Here is a 16,764-nt window from a genome sequence, read left to right on the forward strand (position 1 = left end):
CCACCTAAATATACAACTGGGTCAGAAACTTAAACAAACATGCATACCACTTGAGAAGAAAGAAGGAAGGTCAAGCTGAAGGTGGTTGGGGGCAGGATGGGGACTTGGCCTGAACCTGGAAGAGGTGTCCATAAAAAGCACAGTGTGGAGCAACCAACTTATTAGAGAAAAGAATTGCTTGGATTATTTAGACATGGGTAGTTATTACTATCTAAATAACAAAGGTTAATTTTTAAAAGCCAAAGAGTTCTGACACATCACAATTTGCATGGTTGATTGTCAGCAGTTTTTGTTAGTCGTCGTGTTTCTGACAAGTAGGATGTTTTCTCGTAGAGGTTGGTCGGGGTTACTCAGTATGCCTTCCTGTGCTTCTCCCCTCTCCAGGACAGTATTTAAAGGGTCTTCAGCCTCAGCTGATTCCAGAAGACATTTCAGAATACTGAGTCAGCACTGAGGTTCTCTCTTCACAAGAGACAGGGGGCCTTTAGCATGGAATCACCAGATGTGGTCGCTTCTAAACTTCCCTTTCCAGCCCTAATAACCTCTGAAAGAATTTTAAAAGATTTACTCTCAAAGGCAGTCAAAGGTTTGGATGATTCCTGGGGTCTCTAAAGTGTTCACTCCCTTGCTAGTTTATTGGTTTTAAGTTCCTGTAATGAGAAACGAAGTCTTACGATGTTATTTTACAACTGCAGATACTTACCCAGTATACCCTGACAGGAACTAATTCCTCCCAAATGTCACTAGTCAGTCACCCACAAGAATAAATGACTGCTAACACATCCCTTCTCTTTTACAGTAAAAGGAGGGGTTGGAGGCAGGGGGCAGGAAGAGGTGCAAGCGGGAAGATGAAGGTCTTCCTAAAGTGAGAAGAGTTTGCACCAAGCAGTTTAAAGGGCACCCTAAGAAAATAATAGGGGCCAGGCAGGGTGGCTCACACCTATGATCCCAGCACTTTGGGAGGCGAAGGCGGGTGGATCACCTGAGGTCGGGAGTTCGAGACCAGTCTGACCAACATGGAGAAACCCCATCTCTACTAAAAATACAAAATTAGCCAGGTGTGGTGGTGCATGCCTGTAATCTCAGCTACTCGGGAGGCTGAGGCAGGAGAGTTGCTTGAACCCAGGCAGCGAAGGTTGCGGTGAGCCGAGATCATGCCATTGCACTCCAGCCTGGGCAACAAGAGCGAAACTCTATCTCAAAAGAAATAAACAAATAAATATAAATAAAAATAAATAATAGGAAGAATAAACTTCCAAGAACACAATTCTGCAAAGATTTAACCCAGAAACATCAATGAGGCACAGAGTATTTTCATCATGTGTGGCTGAAAATAACCACAGATCTCATCTGCATGATTTATGATAGTGGAAACAAAGTCCAAACTCAGTAACTTTGGTACAGAAGGCTGCTTTATATGCAAAAGGTAGTTTAAGTCTCAAAATATAAAATGTGTATATAGAAATACAAAATATAAAAATTGGTAGGTATACATATGAATACATGTATCATTTCAATCAATTGAAGTAAAGTAAAGCCTGGGAATTTCAACTTTTAAAAAGCAACTTCAATGGCCTTTTACATTCATTTTTAAACTAGCATGTACTGTGTGTGTGTGTGTGTGTGTGTGTGTGTGTGCGTGTGTATAAAAAACCTCTTGGCTTCTGAATTATATTTTTAGACTGGGAAAGAGAATGCTTGAACTATAAATTTTAAGACTCCCAAAGATAAAAATTTGAGTTCCAAGGATGGGAAGTGTCCTAGACTTTGTAATAAAGCTTCTGGATAGTGAACAACTCTATACCTTGAACATGGCAAAGAAAGTTTCAATATACTGAGCCAACTAGTATTTTTAGCAACAGCAAGTCGGCCCAAAGGACAAGCCCACTATAAATGCTCAAGTTGCCTATGTCTAAAGAGACAGACAACCCAGAGTCAGTACGACAGCATTCAAGGAAATGTTATGGACATTAGCTGCATCTTGTATTTGGTGTCTGGAGTCAAATTTCACAGTATGCATGTAAAGTTTTCTGCATATATATATATATTTTTTTTGGTAGGAATAAGTCACTACATGTCAATTTTGTCCAAAGATCCAATCATAGAAGCTAACTTTAAGGTTGAAGAAATTTGCAACTCCGCATCTCAGAATTTTACACCCAAATAGAAGAATGTGGGGTAAGGAATGGTAAGCCAGTTTTCAGACAGGTTGAAAATAGAAAAAGAAAAGAAATTGCTAGCTTTAGAGCATTTAGGACTAATCATCTTGATTGTTGAGGATTTTGAGAAACACAGCATAAGTAGGTACATAGACTTTGGCTCAAAGGTCATCTAAAAAAAGGAATCAAAAGGGTTGTATGGAACATTAGCAAAATAACTTTGAGTACATATCAAGTCTTCCTTTCGCTTAGATGAAAAGAAGTTTAAACAAAGTTCAAATGAAATTCTTTGGGACAAAAGAAGAGATCAATTGCACATTCTTATCAAAGAATCACCCATTATTTCATAAAATGGCTCTATTAAAGTTCAATTCACACTAGTTGCAAAGTATTAATTTACGTGTAGCTTCAGATCTGTTTCTGTCTACGTAACTTACCTTGTGTCTCTATAGGTCTTGCAAAGTGGCAGCTCTGAAACTGGGAGACTGTTTACAATCATTCCTCTTACCATGTTAGGCATATATATCTCTGCCAAATTCAACCTTTTAAAAATTTCTGCTCACAAATAAAAAGACTAAATAACTCCTCCAGACAAGTGACCTAGGTTCTGTATATGAAGGAAAGGAGTTATTTACTTATAAAATAACAAACACTAATCAAAACAAGTTTCGAAAGTCTCATTTCTGATACACAGCACCAACAAAAGATAAATTTTTACTACTCGAAAGATTCAGCTGTGAGTGACTAATTTTTTTTTTTTTCCTACAACCTTCAGGTCACACAACGGTGGTTAAATTTTTAATGGCATTATCTGCAGTACCTAACATTTAAATGTTAAAACAAACAAAATTGAAGTGGGCATTATTTTTACGAAGCCAAGATGCCATAGCAATGTAAATCCAAAATACTGCAGAATTAGGTTTAGGAGTTGTGGCCAACATCAATGCAGAGTCTAAAAAAGGAAATGATGCTCTTGCCCTCATGAGGGCTTCCATAGCTTTTATCTTCAACTTTGGTAACAAAGAAGCTACTGGACAATTGCTAGAGGGGATGGTCAGAGCAGCCCTCCGCATAGACACGAGTCTGACAAGTGCAAGGACCTTTCATGGGTAGTTGAATGAGTTTGTTTCTTAGTTCATCCCAGTATCTCATTCTGAGATGATCTCACACAGGGGCTGGGCAAGTAATGTGAATACATGAAATTTAGTATGTATGGAAGACAACAGAGGATGTTGGGGCCTCTGGTGCAAATTAGAATTATATGTGCCCTCTAAATAGCTGGTACACTGCTCTAAAATATTGCTACTATTTGAAATTTCAGGACCAATATTTCTAGATTATTTAATTTTTCAAAACTTTTCCAGGAATCCAGACTTTTCTGTGAAACTGCTCAGTTTTCCTAATGTTGGCATAATTAAACCACCACCACCTTATGTGAACCAAACTCAACATATTTATCATGGCAGCATTTAGCCTCCAGGCTGCCAGTTTGCCAACTAAGAACTAGTATAACATTATCATTTTTATAAAGTAGAACCCAAATGCCAGACACACTGGTTCTGCTGAGGTTTGACTCTGGGTCTCCAGATTCCCAGGCTGTTAGAATCTTTCTCCTTAAAACGTACATGATATAATTTCTTAACTCTTGGCTCTGCAAGTGTACAGTGTTAAAACTTGATGAATAGTTTATTGAGCCATTACAGGGCAAAAATCTGCTATCTTACATGACCACCCTACATTTCAGAAGATGATTACAAATTTATTTCCTGTTACAAGATATTCTAGCCCTGTATTATGGTGGTATCAAAAAAGACAGCAAAATATGCGTGAGTTCACATTGTAATTTTTGAGAAATTAGTTCATTTACTAAACAGTATTTCTCACTGCCTCCCAGTGTCTGAATGGCATGCAGCAAAATGGAGAGCCTCTCATCACTGATAGGCAGCAGAATGAGATGTTGTGTGTCAGAGCTTGCCTTGTTTCCGAGAGATCAGAATCTTTATTGAAAGGGCTCCCTTTTTTGATTTCCGGATCAGACCCTGAGCAGTTGATAAAGGAGAATTACTTGGCCATTATCTGAAGTAGTTGTATTTCCACAAAGAGCTAGTGCTAAACAAGAGTTTATCTCTACAACAAGACTGATAGGAATCTTACAGATTATAATTCAATCAGACACCCGAAACAGGACACATATTGGCTAGTGGGATATATGCAAACCTGTCTTCCAGACACAGCAAAATAAATATCTGGGGAATATTTCATGTAGTCTGAATACAGGGAATAAATGTTAGAAAGTGTTGCTTTTAGTTGCTTTAGGCCGTGCCTCTATATAATTCATAATATTTTTATATAAACGTAATCCTAACAAAATGCCACTAGTCCAAAGAGTCAACTATCTATGACCTTTGCAATTATTTGATAAAACATTCCCAAAGCGCCTAATGCACTTTTCAAAATGTATTTCTTAGAGTTTACAGCACTCTTATTAGTAGCTAACAGGCCTTACTATCCTCTATGAATATTGGGTAAACAGAGGAGTACAGATTAAAGGTGAAGTCAAACTAAATTTAAACATAAATCTTCAATCCTATTTAGAACATCAGCTTCTCATATCAGAACTATTTTTCATGACCAAAGGAGACGAGTGTAAGGTTTAAGGGCTTGATTCTGGAATCAGACAGCTTGGGGTTAGCTAGCACGCCGGCTTCATCATGGACTTGCTATAAGACCTTGGACAAACTTCTGGACTCTCTGAGCCTAGTTTCCTCCATCTGCAGAGTAGGGATACTTAATTTGCAGAATGACTGCAAAGATCTAGTAAGATAACATGACAAAGTAAACAAGTACAGTACTTGGCACATGGTAAGCAGGTGATAAATATTTCCTACCATTGTTCTTATTAACACAGAATGCCCCAAATTTAGAGAGTCAGAGGCCTGGGAATAAGTATGTACTGTTATATTTTATGACCGTGTTCCCACCAATATTGTAATCTGATATTAATTTCCTAACTATTATGTTTCTGTCTTTCCTCTTCCTAATTGTTTCTTGATTTGTCACCACATAGAGCAACTAGGAAAAGAAATGATGCTCTTGCCCTCATGAGGCCTTCCATAGCTTTTATCTTCATCTTCGGTAACAAAGAAGCTACTGGACGATTGCTAGAAGGGATGGTCAGAGCAACCTTCTGCATAGACACGAGTCTGACAAGTGCTAGGCCCTGTCCTTCAAACTTGGCAGAATGTAGGAGCTGTAACTTCCATATTTTGTCACCTGCAGTTAATTGCATTGAACTGAAGTGGGGTAAGCCAAATGTGATGGCAGAATCCATCCCCATAGGTTCCAGTTTGGAAGTGCTCACTACTTACAGATCCCCTTCGTCAAGTTCAGGAAGAGGATTCACTTACTAAAACGGTTCCTTAACTGGTTTCCTGTTTCTCTCCTTGACCCATCTGGTCTATTCGCAACCCAGCAAATGAAGTGACCCCTTCAGTATGTGGGTCAGATCCCATCCCCCTCACTCCACCTTCAAAACCTTCCATGGCTCTCCCATCGAATGCAGAGTAAAAGCCAAGGTCTTTTCAATGGCCTGCAAAGCCCTGCATGAGCTGGCCCCAGGTTGCAGACTGTTAATTTCTCAGAAAGATAGCAAGGGAGCTCTGGGGGTTCTTTTTATGAGGGTACTAATCCCATTTATAAGGGCTCCACCCTCATCACTGATCACCTCCCAAAGGCCTCACCTCCTAATACCATCACTTTGAAGGTTAGGATTTCAATATGTGAATTTTGGGGACACACAAATGTTTCGTCCATAGCACATTGCAACCCTTACCTGCATTCCCCATTAATACTCTACCAGGCACTTACCAGTTTCCAGCGTCTTCTGTAATTGTCTTATTTATTATGTTTATTGTTTGTAATCTACAGCAAGAATGTAAGCTGCATTAAAATAAGGACTTTCATAAATTTTGTTCACTGTTATATCCTGAGTGCTTGGAAGACTGCCTTGTGCCTAGCCAGATATATGTATATATACTAGCCATGTATATATATGATGATATGATATATATACACATATACATATATGTGTATATACAGATGAGTAAATGAATATATGGAGATATATATGTTCATATATATATTTTATATTTATATATGGAAGAATGAATGAATGACTGGGGAATAAATAAATGAACACATACACATCAGGCTCTTGGTTCCCAGCGACAACAGCCATCTCCATGAGAAGAGCAATTGGTCAGGGTGAGAACTAGTGGGAAGTGACTCATTTCCAGAGTACAATACCTTCCATTAACACCATGCAGATGCCAGCAGGCGTGCTGCTTTCTCCAAGTACCTATCTGAAAATGGACTGAAGATTTTGCTCACTTTTTAACAAAAACTTCCAGGGGGCTTTCACAGAACTTCCGACCAAGCTAAAGTGTTATGTTTTAGGATGTCTGCAATCTGGTCCTGCATCATCCACTAATGAGTTTTGAGGCCCGGGGAAAGTCAATTAACTTCACTGGACCCAGCAAAGTCTATCATGACTAATTCTCCTTCCAGCTTAAAACATCCCAGGATCTGGAAAAAAGTGAAAAAGAGTCAAGCCCTATTGACCACCCCTCTCCTTCCCTCAATCAACGAGTTGTAAATAAACACCCCAACTACCCCAATTTTAATAATTCAACTTAATGTGAAAACCAACTATCCTATCTGGCCCATCTCACAAAATGAAGGAGATTAATAGTTAGGTGTGGCTTATCTAGAAATAGCTGTTCCAGCTCAGTTGATAAGCTGGGAGATGGTTCTAAAGCTATATTAATGCTTTTTTAAAATTGAGAACCATAGCCCTGACCAAAGAAAACACCTTTCTACAGACAACTGTAAAATAGCTATCATTCCTTGGCTATCGTGAAAAATGCTGCAATGAACACAGGAGCTCAGATGCCTCTTTGAGATACTGATTTTATTTCCTTTGGAAATATACCCAGAAGTGGGGTTTCTGGATCATAAGGTAGTTCTATTTCCAATTTATTCAGAAACCTCTATAGTATTTTCCATATGACTGTACCAACTTACATTTCCACCAACAGTATACAAGGGTCCCCTTCTCTCTACATCCTCACCAACAATATACAAATCATTTTTCTCTTTTTTTTTTATTTTAATTTTTTTGGTAGAGATGAGGTTTCATTATGTTGCCCACGCTAGTCTCAGACTCTTGGGCTCAAGCAATTCTCCCAGCCTTGCTCTCCCACAGTACTGGGATAATAGATATGAGCCACCACGCCCAGCCAATATACAATTTTTATTTGTTGATTATATCTTAATACAATTGGGAGAAAAAAGTCAGGATACCAGTTTTCCTTGGGGTGGCAGTGATTGAGAGGGAGCACAAGGGGGACTTCCAGGGTGCTGATAATGAACTGGCAGGATAATAGCTATCATTCTCTACGTGTCATATGCTGCAGATTCTGGCAATTCAGGGTCATTGCTAAAATGCTAAATTGTTGACAATGTAGAAGTCCTTTGGAAACACAAAGAAATCTTAACTCATGCCACCTCATCATATGCTGTTGAATCTGCAGGCCTCAGGGAAACTGAGCTCTCAAAAAGTACCTGTTGCAACCAGGTTTTGTACTAACAATATAATTTTCATTCATAAACCAATGATTTTGTCAGCATATTACCCAGTGCCTTCCAAATGCTGCAGAGGGAGGCAAAAGACACAATCCTTGCCCTCAGAGAGCAGACAGTTTTTTATAAGGAGCAAGGACCTCCCAGTGGTAGCAATAACAAAAGAAGCAGCAGAAAGGGTTCAGATGCTGAACTTAAGAGAAATTTCAGGTCAGGTACAGCGGCTTGCACCTGTAATCCCAGCACTTTGGGAGGCCAAGGCAGGAGAATCGCTTGAGACCGCAAGTTTGAGACCAGTCTGGGCAAGAAAGTGAGACAAAAAACAAATAAATTAGCTGGGCATAGTGGCGTGCACTTGTAGTCCGAGCTACTCAGAAGGCTGAGGCAGCAGGATCGCTTGAGCTACGGTATTTAAGGCTACAGTGAGCTATGACTGTGCCACCGCACTCCAGCCCAGAGGACAGAGCAAGACCCTGTCTCTAAAAGAAAATGTACTAAACAGAAAGATTAGAAAAAAAAAAGCAGACGGGCCGGGCGCGGTGGCTCAAGCCTGTAATCCCAGCACTTTGGGAGGCCGAGGCGGGTGGATCACGAGGTCAGGAGATCGAGACTATCCTGGCTAACATGGTGAAACCCCGTCTCTACTAAAAATACAAAAAACTAGCCGGGCGTGGTGGCGGGCGCCTGTAGTCTCAGCTACTTGGGAGGCTGAGGCAGGAGAATGGCGTGAACCCGGGAGGCGGAGCTTGCAGTGAGCCGAGATCACGCCACTGCACTCCAGCCTGGGAGACACAGCAAGACTCCGTCTCAAAAAAAAAAAAAAAAAAAAAAAAAAAAGCAGACGTAAAAAAGAAAAATGTTTTTAAAATAAAATTACTGAAATTACCACCTCAAAATAAATATTTTCAACACAATTAGTATACATTATATCAGATATCCCCACCATGTCACTACATGTGTATTTTTTCCACAAAAATGAAAACATACTATATCTAATTATAACTTCTTCAAAAGGCTTTACAAAGTCCTATTTTATTTTATTTTATTTTATTATTTGTGTGTGTGTGTGTGTGTGAGACAGAGTCTCGCTCTGTCACACAGGCTGGAGTGCAGTGACGCTATCTCAGCTTACTGCTACCTCCGCCTCCCGAGTTCAAGCAATTCTCCTGCCTCAGCCTCTAGAGTAGCTGGAATTACAGGCAGTCACCACCACACCCCACTAATTTTTTTATATTTTTAGTAGTGACAGGGTTTCACCATGTTGGTCAGGCTGGTCTCAAACTCCTGACCTCAAGTGATCCACCCGTCTTGGCCTCCCAAAGTACTGGGATTACAGGCGTGAGCCACTGTGCCCAGCCCCTACTACATTTGTTAATACTTCTCCATTTAGAAATGTGGAGCTACATCATTTTAATTGTCTGCACTCTCCCTTAAGTGACTCCCTATTGGTTAACTTCTACATACATCTTTATATGTAGTTACCTAAATAAGTGACTTTACTTAGGACACATTCCTGCCTGTGAAAATATGGAGTCAAAAGTAAGGTGCTGGCTTTGGAAGGGGTGTGTGTGTGTGTGTGTGCGCGCGTGTGTGTGTGTGTGTGTGTGTGTATGCCAACTGCCCTTGAGTTAATAAGTTGAACCAGTGTTCATTCCATGAGCAGTGGGTATGAGTGTCCATCCCGGACATTATAATTAAAAAAAAATCTTTGCCAATCTACTAGGCAAGAAATGGTATCTGTTGTTTTCTTGTGGATTTATATTGTTAGTAAGAATAGCCTTTTAATAACACCTTTATTGTTAATTGATATTGCTTACTTTTTTGGTTGTAACATTTTCCTTAATCTTGCTATTAGTAATTTCATGTTTTTCCTATTGATTTATAAAAATGCTTCATCTCTGAAGGCTACTAAATTCTTTGCTCATTATATATAAAAGGAATATTTTTACTCAGTTATTTGCATTTTTACTTTATGTTTTTTTTTTTTTTTTTTTCTTTTTTTTTTTTTTTTTTTTTTTTTTTTTTTTTTGAGATGGAGTCTGGCTCTGTCACCCGGGCTGGAATGCAGTGGCCGGATCTCAGCTCACTGCAAGCTCCGCCCCCCGGGTTTACGCCATTCTCCTGCCTCAGCCTCCTGAGTAGCTGGGACTACAGGCGCCCGCCGCCTCGCCCGGCTAGTTTTTTGTATTTTTTAGTAGAGACGGGGTTTCACCGTGTTCGCCAGGATGGTCTCGATCTCCTGACCTAGTGATCCGCCCGTCTCGGCCTCCCAAAGTGCTGGGATTACAGGCTTGAGCCACCGCGCCCGGCCAATGTTTTTTGTTAAGAAGACATTTAAGGCCGGGCGCGGTGGCTCATGCCTGTAATCCCAGCACTTTGGGAGGCCGAGGTGGGCGGATCACAAGGTCAGGAGATCGAGACCACGGTGAAACCCCGTCTCTACTAAAAATACAAAAAATTAGCCGGGCACGGTTGTGGGCGCCTGTAGTCCCAGCTACTCGGGAGGCTGAGGCAGGAGAATGGCGTGAACCTGGGAGGCGGAGCTTGCAATGAGCCGAGATCACGCCACTGCACTCCAGCCTGGGCGACAGAGCGAGACTCCGTCTCAAAAAAAAAAAAAAAGACATTTAAAATATGTATATAGTCAAGTCCATCAAAATTCTATTTTATGGTGTATCCCTTTGTTGTCATATATCTCTCTTTAGTACTACACAGTCACATTTATTTTCTCCCACTACTTTTGTGTGTTTAATATTCATATTTACATCTATTATACATTTAGAGGCCACAATTAAAACCTACTGTAACTTTTTTAGAATCACATAAACTATATAAAATGTTTACCCCCAAATAATTTTTCTTTTAAATTTGGAGATGAGTCTCATGGAAAAAAATAATCCCAATGGTTCATTTCCAAAGATTGAGTACTCATATTAAATGACATGAAAATCCTGTTAGTTTTATGAGCTAACATTTTTATATCTTTTTTGGTCACTGATTGTATTCACTGTCTATATTCTGTCTTCTCCACTGCACTGGAAATGTCTGATGCATTAAAATAGTTACTTCTACCCAAGGCTGAGTACTTTGGGAATTCTCCATGAAATAGCCATTACCGTATCCACACAGCTCAGCACAGTATTTGGCATATAGTAGGCTCTTGCTAATTCAGTAAATTTTTTGTGTTAGGCACATACAAAACCTCTGGAAAATGAGCAAGACGGTAAGGGGTTAAAAAGGTATTTTCAGAAGCATTAATATAACAACGACATGTGGGATGAACAGAAATTGAGAGAGAGGAAGAGGGGAAGGAGAGACGGAAGGATGGAAGGTAGAGGGAAGAAGAAAGAGTGAAAGAAAAGTAGATCAATACATAGGAGGCCACTGTAAAGTCCAGGCTTCCACTGAATGGGCCTATACTAGGGAGGTGATAATAAAATTGGCAAGGGAAGGCCAAACCAATACAGCATTATAATCTTGCTGAAGGACTAAGTGAATAAAAGTTCCAAGGACAGAAACCAGGAAGGTGAGAAAAAGACAGTCTGGGCTTGGCAGAGCAGCGATAGGGTTTGGCATCAAACACAGTAAACTCGTTGGTGGGACAGCCAATCAGAGCTGCCTCTTAGACTGTCAAAGATAAAGGACTGCGGCACATAGCTAAGTGGACTAGGGGAAACATGAAAGGAAAACAACCTTTGCAGAGTCCCTACTTGGTACCAGACACTATAGTAGGTATTTTACCTACGGAGTTAAAGTTTATGTTTCAGAGTCACCCACACCTCAGTGATAGACAGAGAATCACATAGAGCTTGGTTAGATCCTAGCTCCATCCCTGCTAGCTATGTAGACGTTGGAACAGTTTACTCGTTTTTTCTGTAAACCTTAGTTTCATCATTCAAGAAATTAGGGAAATAATAATACCTAACTCAAAGAAGCAAAATAAATGATATAATTCATAAACTGTAAATAACATGGTGCCTAAAATAAAAACGCAATAAAAGTTTGTCAATTAGTGAAAAAAACAAAAACAGAAACAAAAACAGAGAACTCAACAATTGGCTTTGGTCCATATTAAAGGATAGAAGGAATATTTAGAGATACTGAAAAGATAGGTATTCAAGGAAATGGGAGAAAACCCTGAAAACAGTATGTTACGGACATCATGGGGGCTAAGGGTTAAAGAAGGAGTTAATCAAATTTAGTCATGAGGATATAAAAATGAACCATTTGGCCCTGTTTGTTTTTCATGTAAATAAAGCAAATTTGGATAGCACTACATACCCAAAGTTGGTCATCCATCCCTGGTGGGTTCTTTTTGATAAAAGCACCATAGTATGTAGCAATATTCCGGTGATGAGAATATTTCTTCAACATGTTAATTTCTTGTTTGATTTCTTCCTCTTCATCCTGTATGAGAACAATATAAAAATTCTGTCATGAAAATCTATTGTTGTTAGTAGGATTCTCTTCTTCAACACCATCTCTAAATTCTTTCTTAAGGTTTTTCTTCCTTGGTGAAAAATAAGCATAATTATTACATATGAGGGCAAAGAACAATTCTAAAACATAACACATTGGCTGTCTAAGAGAGTCTTCTGTTTCTACAACAGGCATAGCACGATCTCTTGGAAAACAAAACAAAAACACCCCAAACAATCCCTCATCTCTTCACCTAGAAGAGATCAAGGTAGAAAGACTACTGAGATAAAATTCACTGTGGGCCTCTGGGAACTACATACATCAAGTAGCCATTACTGATCCTATCTGGTATAAGAAAGATTGAGGAAAGTAGAAGATATTAAAACCATGGGCTTTCAGATTTAAATTTTGTTAGGTTCATTTTCTTTGAAGGCTCCTTTCATTGAAGTACCTGACTGAAGATAATGAAAGTCAGATGGGAAAGGGAGCAAAGGTAAGTTCTCTAGATCTAAGGAAGTTCTCAAAGCAGGAGTACCCAGCTCACCTTCAGGAAACTCAGCTTAGAAAGAAAGGGGGAAAGGTGGTGGTGCTGAGGATGTAAAAAGAGACAACTCTGTTACAGAGTTAGTTTCTTAATATTCAGGTTTCATTCATTGTGAATTTTGATTTGGAATCCGCCAACCCGGACCCTTTTCAGAGGTCCTGGCAGTGCTGGTGGAGACGGTGTGACCTCCCATAATTTTATTTTCTTGATGTTTACACATTGGTTGGACTGCAGAAGAGTGTTTTATTGTTGAGGTTGGGGGAGAAAGTTTCTACCTCAGGATAATTTTTTTAGATGCAGCAGTAAGCTATGACTGTCCCTGAGTGTAAGATGTGACATTGCCATGACCTGAAAAATTACCCATGGTGTCCCCTGTCTGTACCCTCCTCCACTCGCTGCACTGCCTCCTTCCAGTGTCTCTGCATTACTGGGACTTCCTGCAGTCTCTCATGTGCTGTCTTCTTTCCCCAGCCTCTTCTTCACATAATCTCTACTCACCGTTCCTGATTGAGTTTGATCGACATTCACCAGGGATCTCTTCCTTAATTCTCTCAGGCAATGTCAAATCTCCCCACTGCATCTGGTCACAGCCCCTACACTCCTTCACATACCTGCTGCATTTGTTGACATTGGTATGGGGGTATGTCCCATGATTGCCCCATTATTCGACCCTCTTCTCCATATATTGTAAGCTGTCCTCTCCAGATCTTCAGATCTCAGTTCGAAAGTTCCTTCCCCAGCAAAGTTCCCTGATCTGCCCAATTTGATTCTAGCCCCATGAATCATCATGTATCTTTTCCTTTGTAGCACCTATCAGAATTGCCACCCACATTTATCATTTGATTAAGGTCTCTTCTCCTTATCAGTATGTAAGAACCATAAACTCAGGAATCCTGCCTGTTCTCTACAACATCCCTAGCACCAAGCAAAGTGCCTGTGAATAAATGCAACTAAAAGAACAAATAACCGCAAAGAGCCCAATGCCTAGAGCAGCATTAGTTGATGTCAGAAGGAAGAGGTAAGAATAGAGTGAGGAGAGTAGTGAAGTGCTGACATTTGCTGACCATGCTTACTTACTAAAATAAGCTTTAGGAAAAAACGAACGGGATTTGCAAACCTAGGAGAAGTAAAGCATGTTACATATCACATGGCTTAACTAAGCTGAAGAATAGGTAATCTCAAAATAGAATATATGCTTGGGATGCTGAGCTAAGGAGAAGCATGTGGCCAGAACAGCGGGGAAGGGAGTCAAGGGGCGAGACAGGGGAAGGCACACTGCTAACCACCTATTCTTCTCAGCAGCTATCAGAAACCCCCCACGCCTTCACTGCAGGTCATGGAGAGAATGACCTTCACCGGCCTTCAACTTGTTGAAGGGCCCCTACAGCGCACCTCCAATGTCTTACTACGGTGCACAGTAGCTATTTTAAACTTGCTGTATGGGGCCAAATAATTGTGGATGAATGTAGGATGTGAGCAGATGTCCTCTGGGGAAGCCTAAATAGAAAAAGGGAGAAAAACGACCTGAGGGTTTCTGTGGGCAGCACAGCATCGACAGCTGCTTCCATTAAAAAGGCAACTACGTGAGGTAATAAAAGACACGGATCACTTTCCAACTGCAGCCTGTCAATCTTAGCATCAGTCATTCTTAGTGAGAAATCAGCCTGCTTCTACAAGTATTTACCGCTTGCCTCCTGGGTTCTTAGCAGGATAGTGGGTAATGTGGGAAAGACAGGGGAGCGGGGGACTGCCTATAAAAAGCTCACCATGTCATTAAGAAAATAAGAGCTTATAAAACAGTTAAATAACAGCAGAAGAACTATAATTAAATCCAAAATAAATAGTACTGGAGGTCAGAATAAAGTCAGTCATTCTCCATCATTTTTCAAAGGTAAACTGAGGCAATATGACAACAAGGACAGCATATGCACTGAGTCTGGGATAAGAAAGATGAGGGTGGGCAGATGGGGTGCATGTTGAGTTTGGGTACCATTCCTTTCTGGCTGCAGGACCCCAAGAAAATCACCTACCTTTTTGGACTCTAAGTTTTCTCATTTATAATGAGATAAAGATATTTAAGTCTCAGCATTTTGTGGTAATTAGATAAAGGATGTGTGTTATCAAGTGTATTATGAAGTAAATGTTATTACTAATCTACGTAACCAAAAAATAAATAACTAAAAGGGCAGGAAGGCCAAAATGTAAATCACTTGAATTTTAGGTTTAAATTGCACTGTTTCCAAACACACTTATGGAACCACTGTAAGTCATGGTTAGGTAGTTCTAAGATATAAATCCTTGATCTTATGCAACCTTTTAAGTGAGCATGCAATTTAGCAGGCCTTACAGGGCTACTGTTTATCCAGATTTTTAGTCTAGGGCACAGATGGCAGTAAGTTATTCAGTGAAATAGGAAGGAAGAGCCTTACTAGTGACAAGAACTCATTTTACCATGCCGCAAAGACTTCGGCCTCTCACAATATGACCCATCAAGGGAGATGAGTTACAATGCTTTCCAAAAACACAAAGAGAGCAAGGGAGGCTAGAATTAAACTAAAAAGTTATAAGGGAGGAATATCCTCTATTTTGTAAATGTACTATTTCGAAATCTTAAGTATTAAGCACAAAGATCAAGCCCTCTGATAAACTAATGACCACTGGGCAATAATGAAAAATAAAGCTGTGGTACCAAATTATCACACATTTAAAAGAGTAACTTCAATAAGCCAAGTCCGGTACTGTAGGAAGAAGCATTACTTAAAGCAGAAAGACTTCCAAATCCAGTCATATTCATTATGTTAACCTCAGCCATGGCATTTAAACTCGCCAAATGTCAGTCATTTTCAGCTATAAATATGAATAAGAATACCTATGTAAGCCACTTCTCAGGGCTTAGAAATGATTAAGTGCTTAGTTAAATGTAGCTTTAGTATTAATATAAATAAGATAATATTATTTCTCAAGATCACAGGATCTACTTATTGCTTAGTGTTTGTGGTAGACTGAAAAAGAAAATGGCCATGATATGTGTCCTACCTGCATCAAGAGGTGCAGTCCATTTCTCTTCTCCTTGAACCTGGGCTTGGCCACATGACTTGCTTTGGTCAAGAGGACATTAGCAAATGGGATGCAGCAGAGGCCCGAAAAGCACTTGTGTCTTGAGACTGGCCCTCTCCTACAGCTTGCCAGAGAACCCTTCAGCCCCCATGTGAGAAACCGGGATCGGCCTTCCAGAAGATGAGAAACCATGGGAAGATAGGCAGTTTTCAAACCCAAGGAAATAGATAATTCCAGTTAATGCTTTTAAGCCACTGACCACCTCTAATGGCAACATGATGTCACCATGTGGTCATAAAATATAGCCAAAGCCAAACCCTCATGTCATGTTTACTGTCTACCAGCAGCTTTGTATGAACTATCTTACTGAGCACTCAGAACAGCTATGAAGCTGGATCCTATTTTACAAATGAGTAAAATGAGTCTCAGAGAAGTTAAGTAACTTTCCCAAGTTCACTCATATTTTAAACGTTAAAGCTCAGATTCAAGACCAGATTTGTCTGACTCCAAAGCCAGTATTCGTAATTTGATACAGAAAACCACTAGTCAAACGAAGGGCAATTATCCATGGTGACCAAAACCAAAGCTGTTAATCAGAAGAGTTTAAGAGCATCTTAAGCCAGGGTGGAAGAGAACCCTGACTTTGGTCTTCCAATTAAAGGAGCTTGTTAGCATACAATAATATTTGCTTATGATTGATTTCGAGGAATAAAGAACGGATTTTAAGTTGCAGATTGATTACACTGCAGAATACACTTTAAGTACCTATGATATGCTAGGATTTAAAAATGGAATAAAAAATGTATTATTAGTTATATGCTCTGTAATAAAGTCTGCCTAACATTTAACTCTCAATCTGTGGCACAGGAATAAAACTATGCAATTCCTACAGCAAGTCCAAGAGACTGGTCAGGATGAAGTCTAGAGAGAAGTATAAGGTGTACA

At 39.9% G+C, this 16,764-nt stretch overlaps 1 protein-coding gene across 28 annotated transcripts in view; it reads right to left on the bottom strand.

The window, feature by feature from the left end:
- Positions 1–16,764, bottom strand: part of TNIK (TRAF2 and NCK interacting kinase) — a 408,234-nt gene that overhangs the window by 150,296 nt on the left and 241,174 nt on the right. For all 28 annotated transcript variants that reach the window (XM_077990083.1, XM_077990077.1, XM_077990073.1 and 25 more), the window contains 1 exon segment: positions 12,081–12,206. In XM_077990083.1, coding sequence (XP_077846209.1) covers positions 12,081–12,206 — 126 coding nt within the window.

The sequence above is a fragment of the Macaca mulatta genome, chromosome 2 (assembly GCF_049350105.2).
Source record: "Macaca mulatta isolate MMU2019108-1 chromosome 2, T2T-MMU8v2.0, whole genome shotgun sequence".
Taxonomy (NCBI): domain Eukaryota; kingdom Metazoa; phylum Chordata; class Mammalia; order Primates; family Cercopithecidae; genus Macaca; species Macaca mulatta.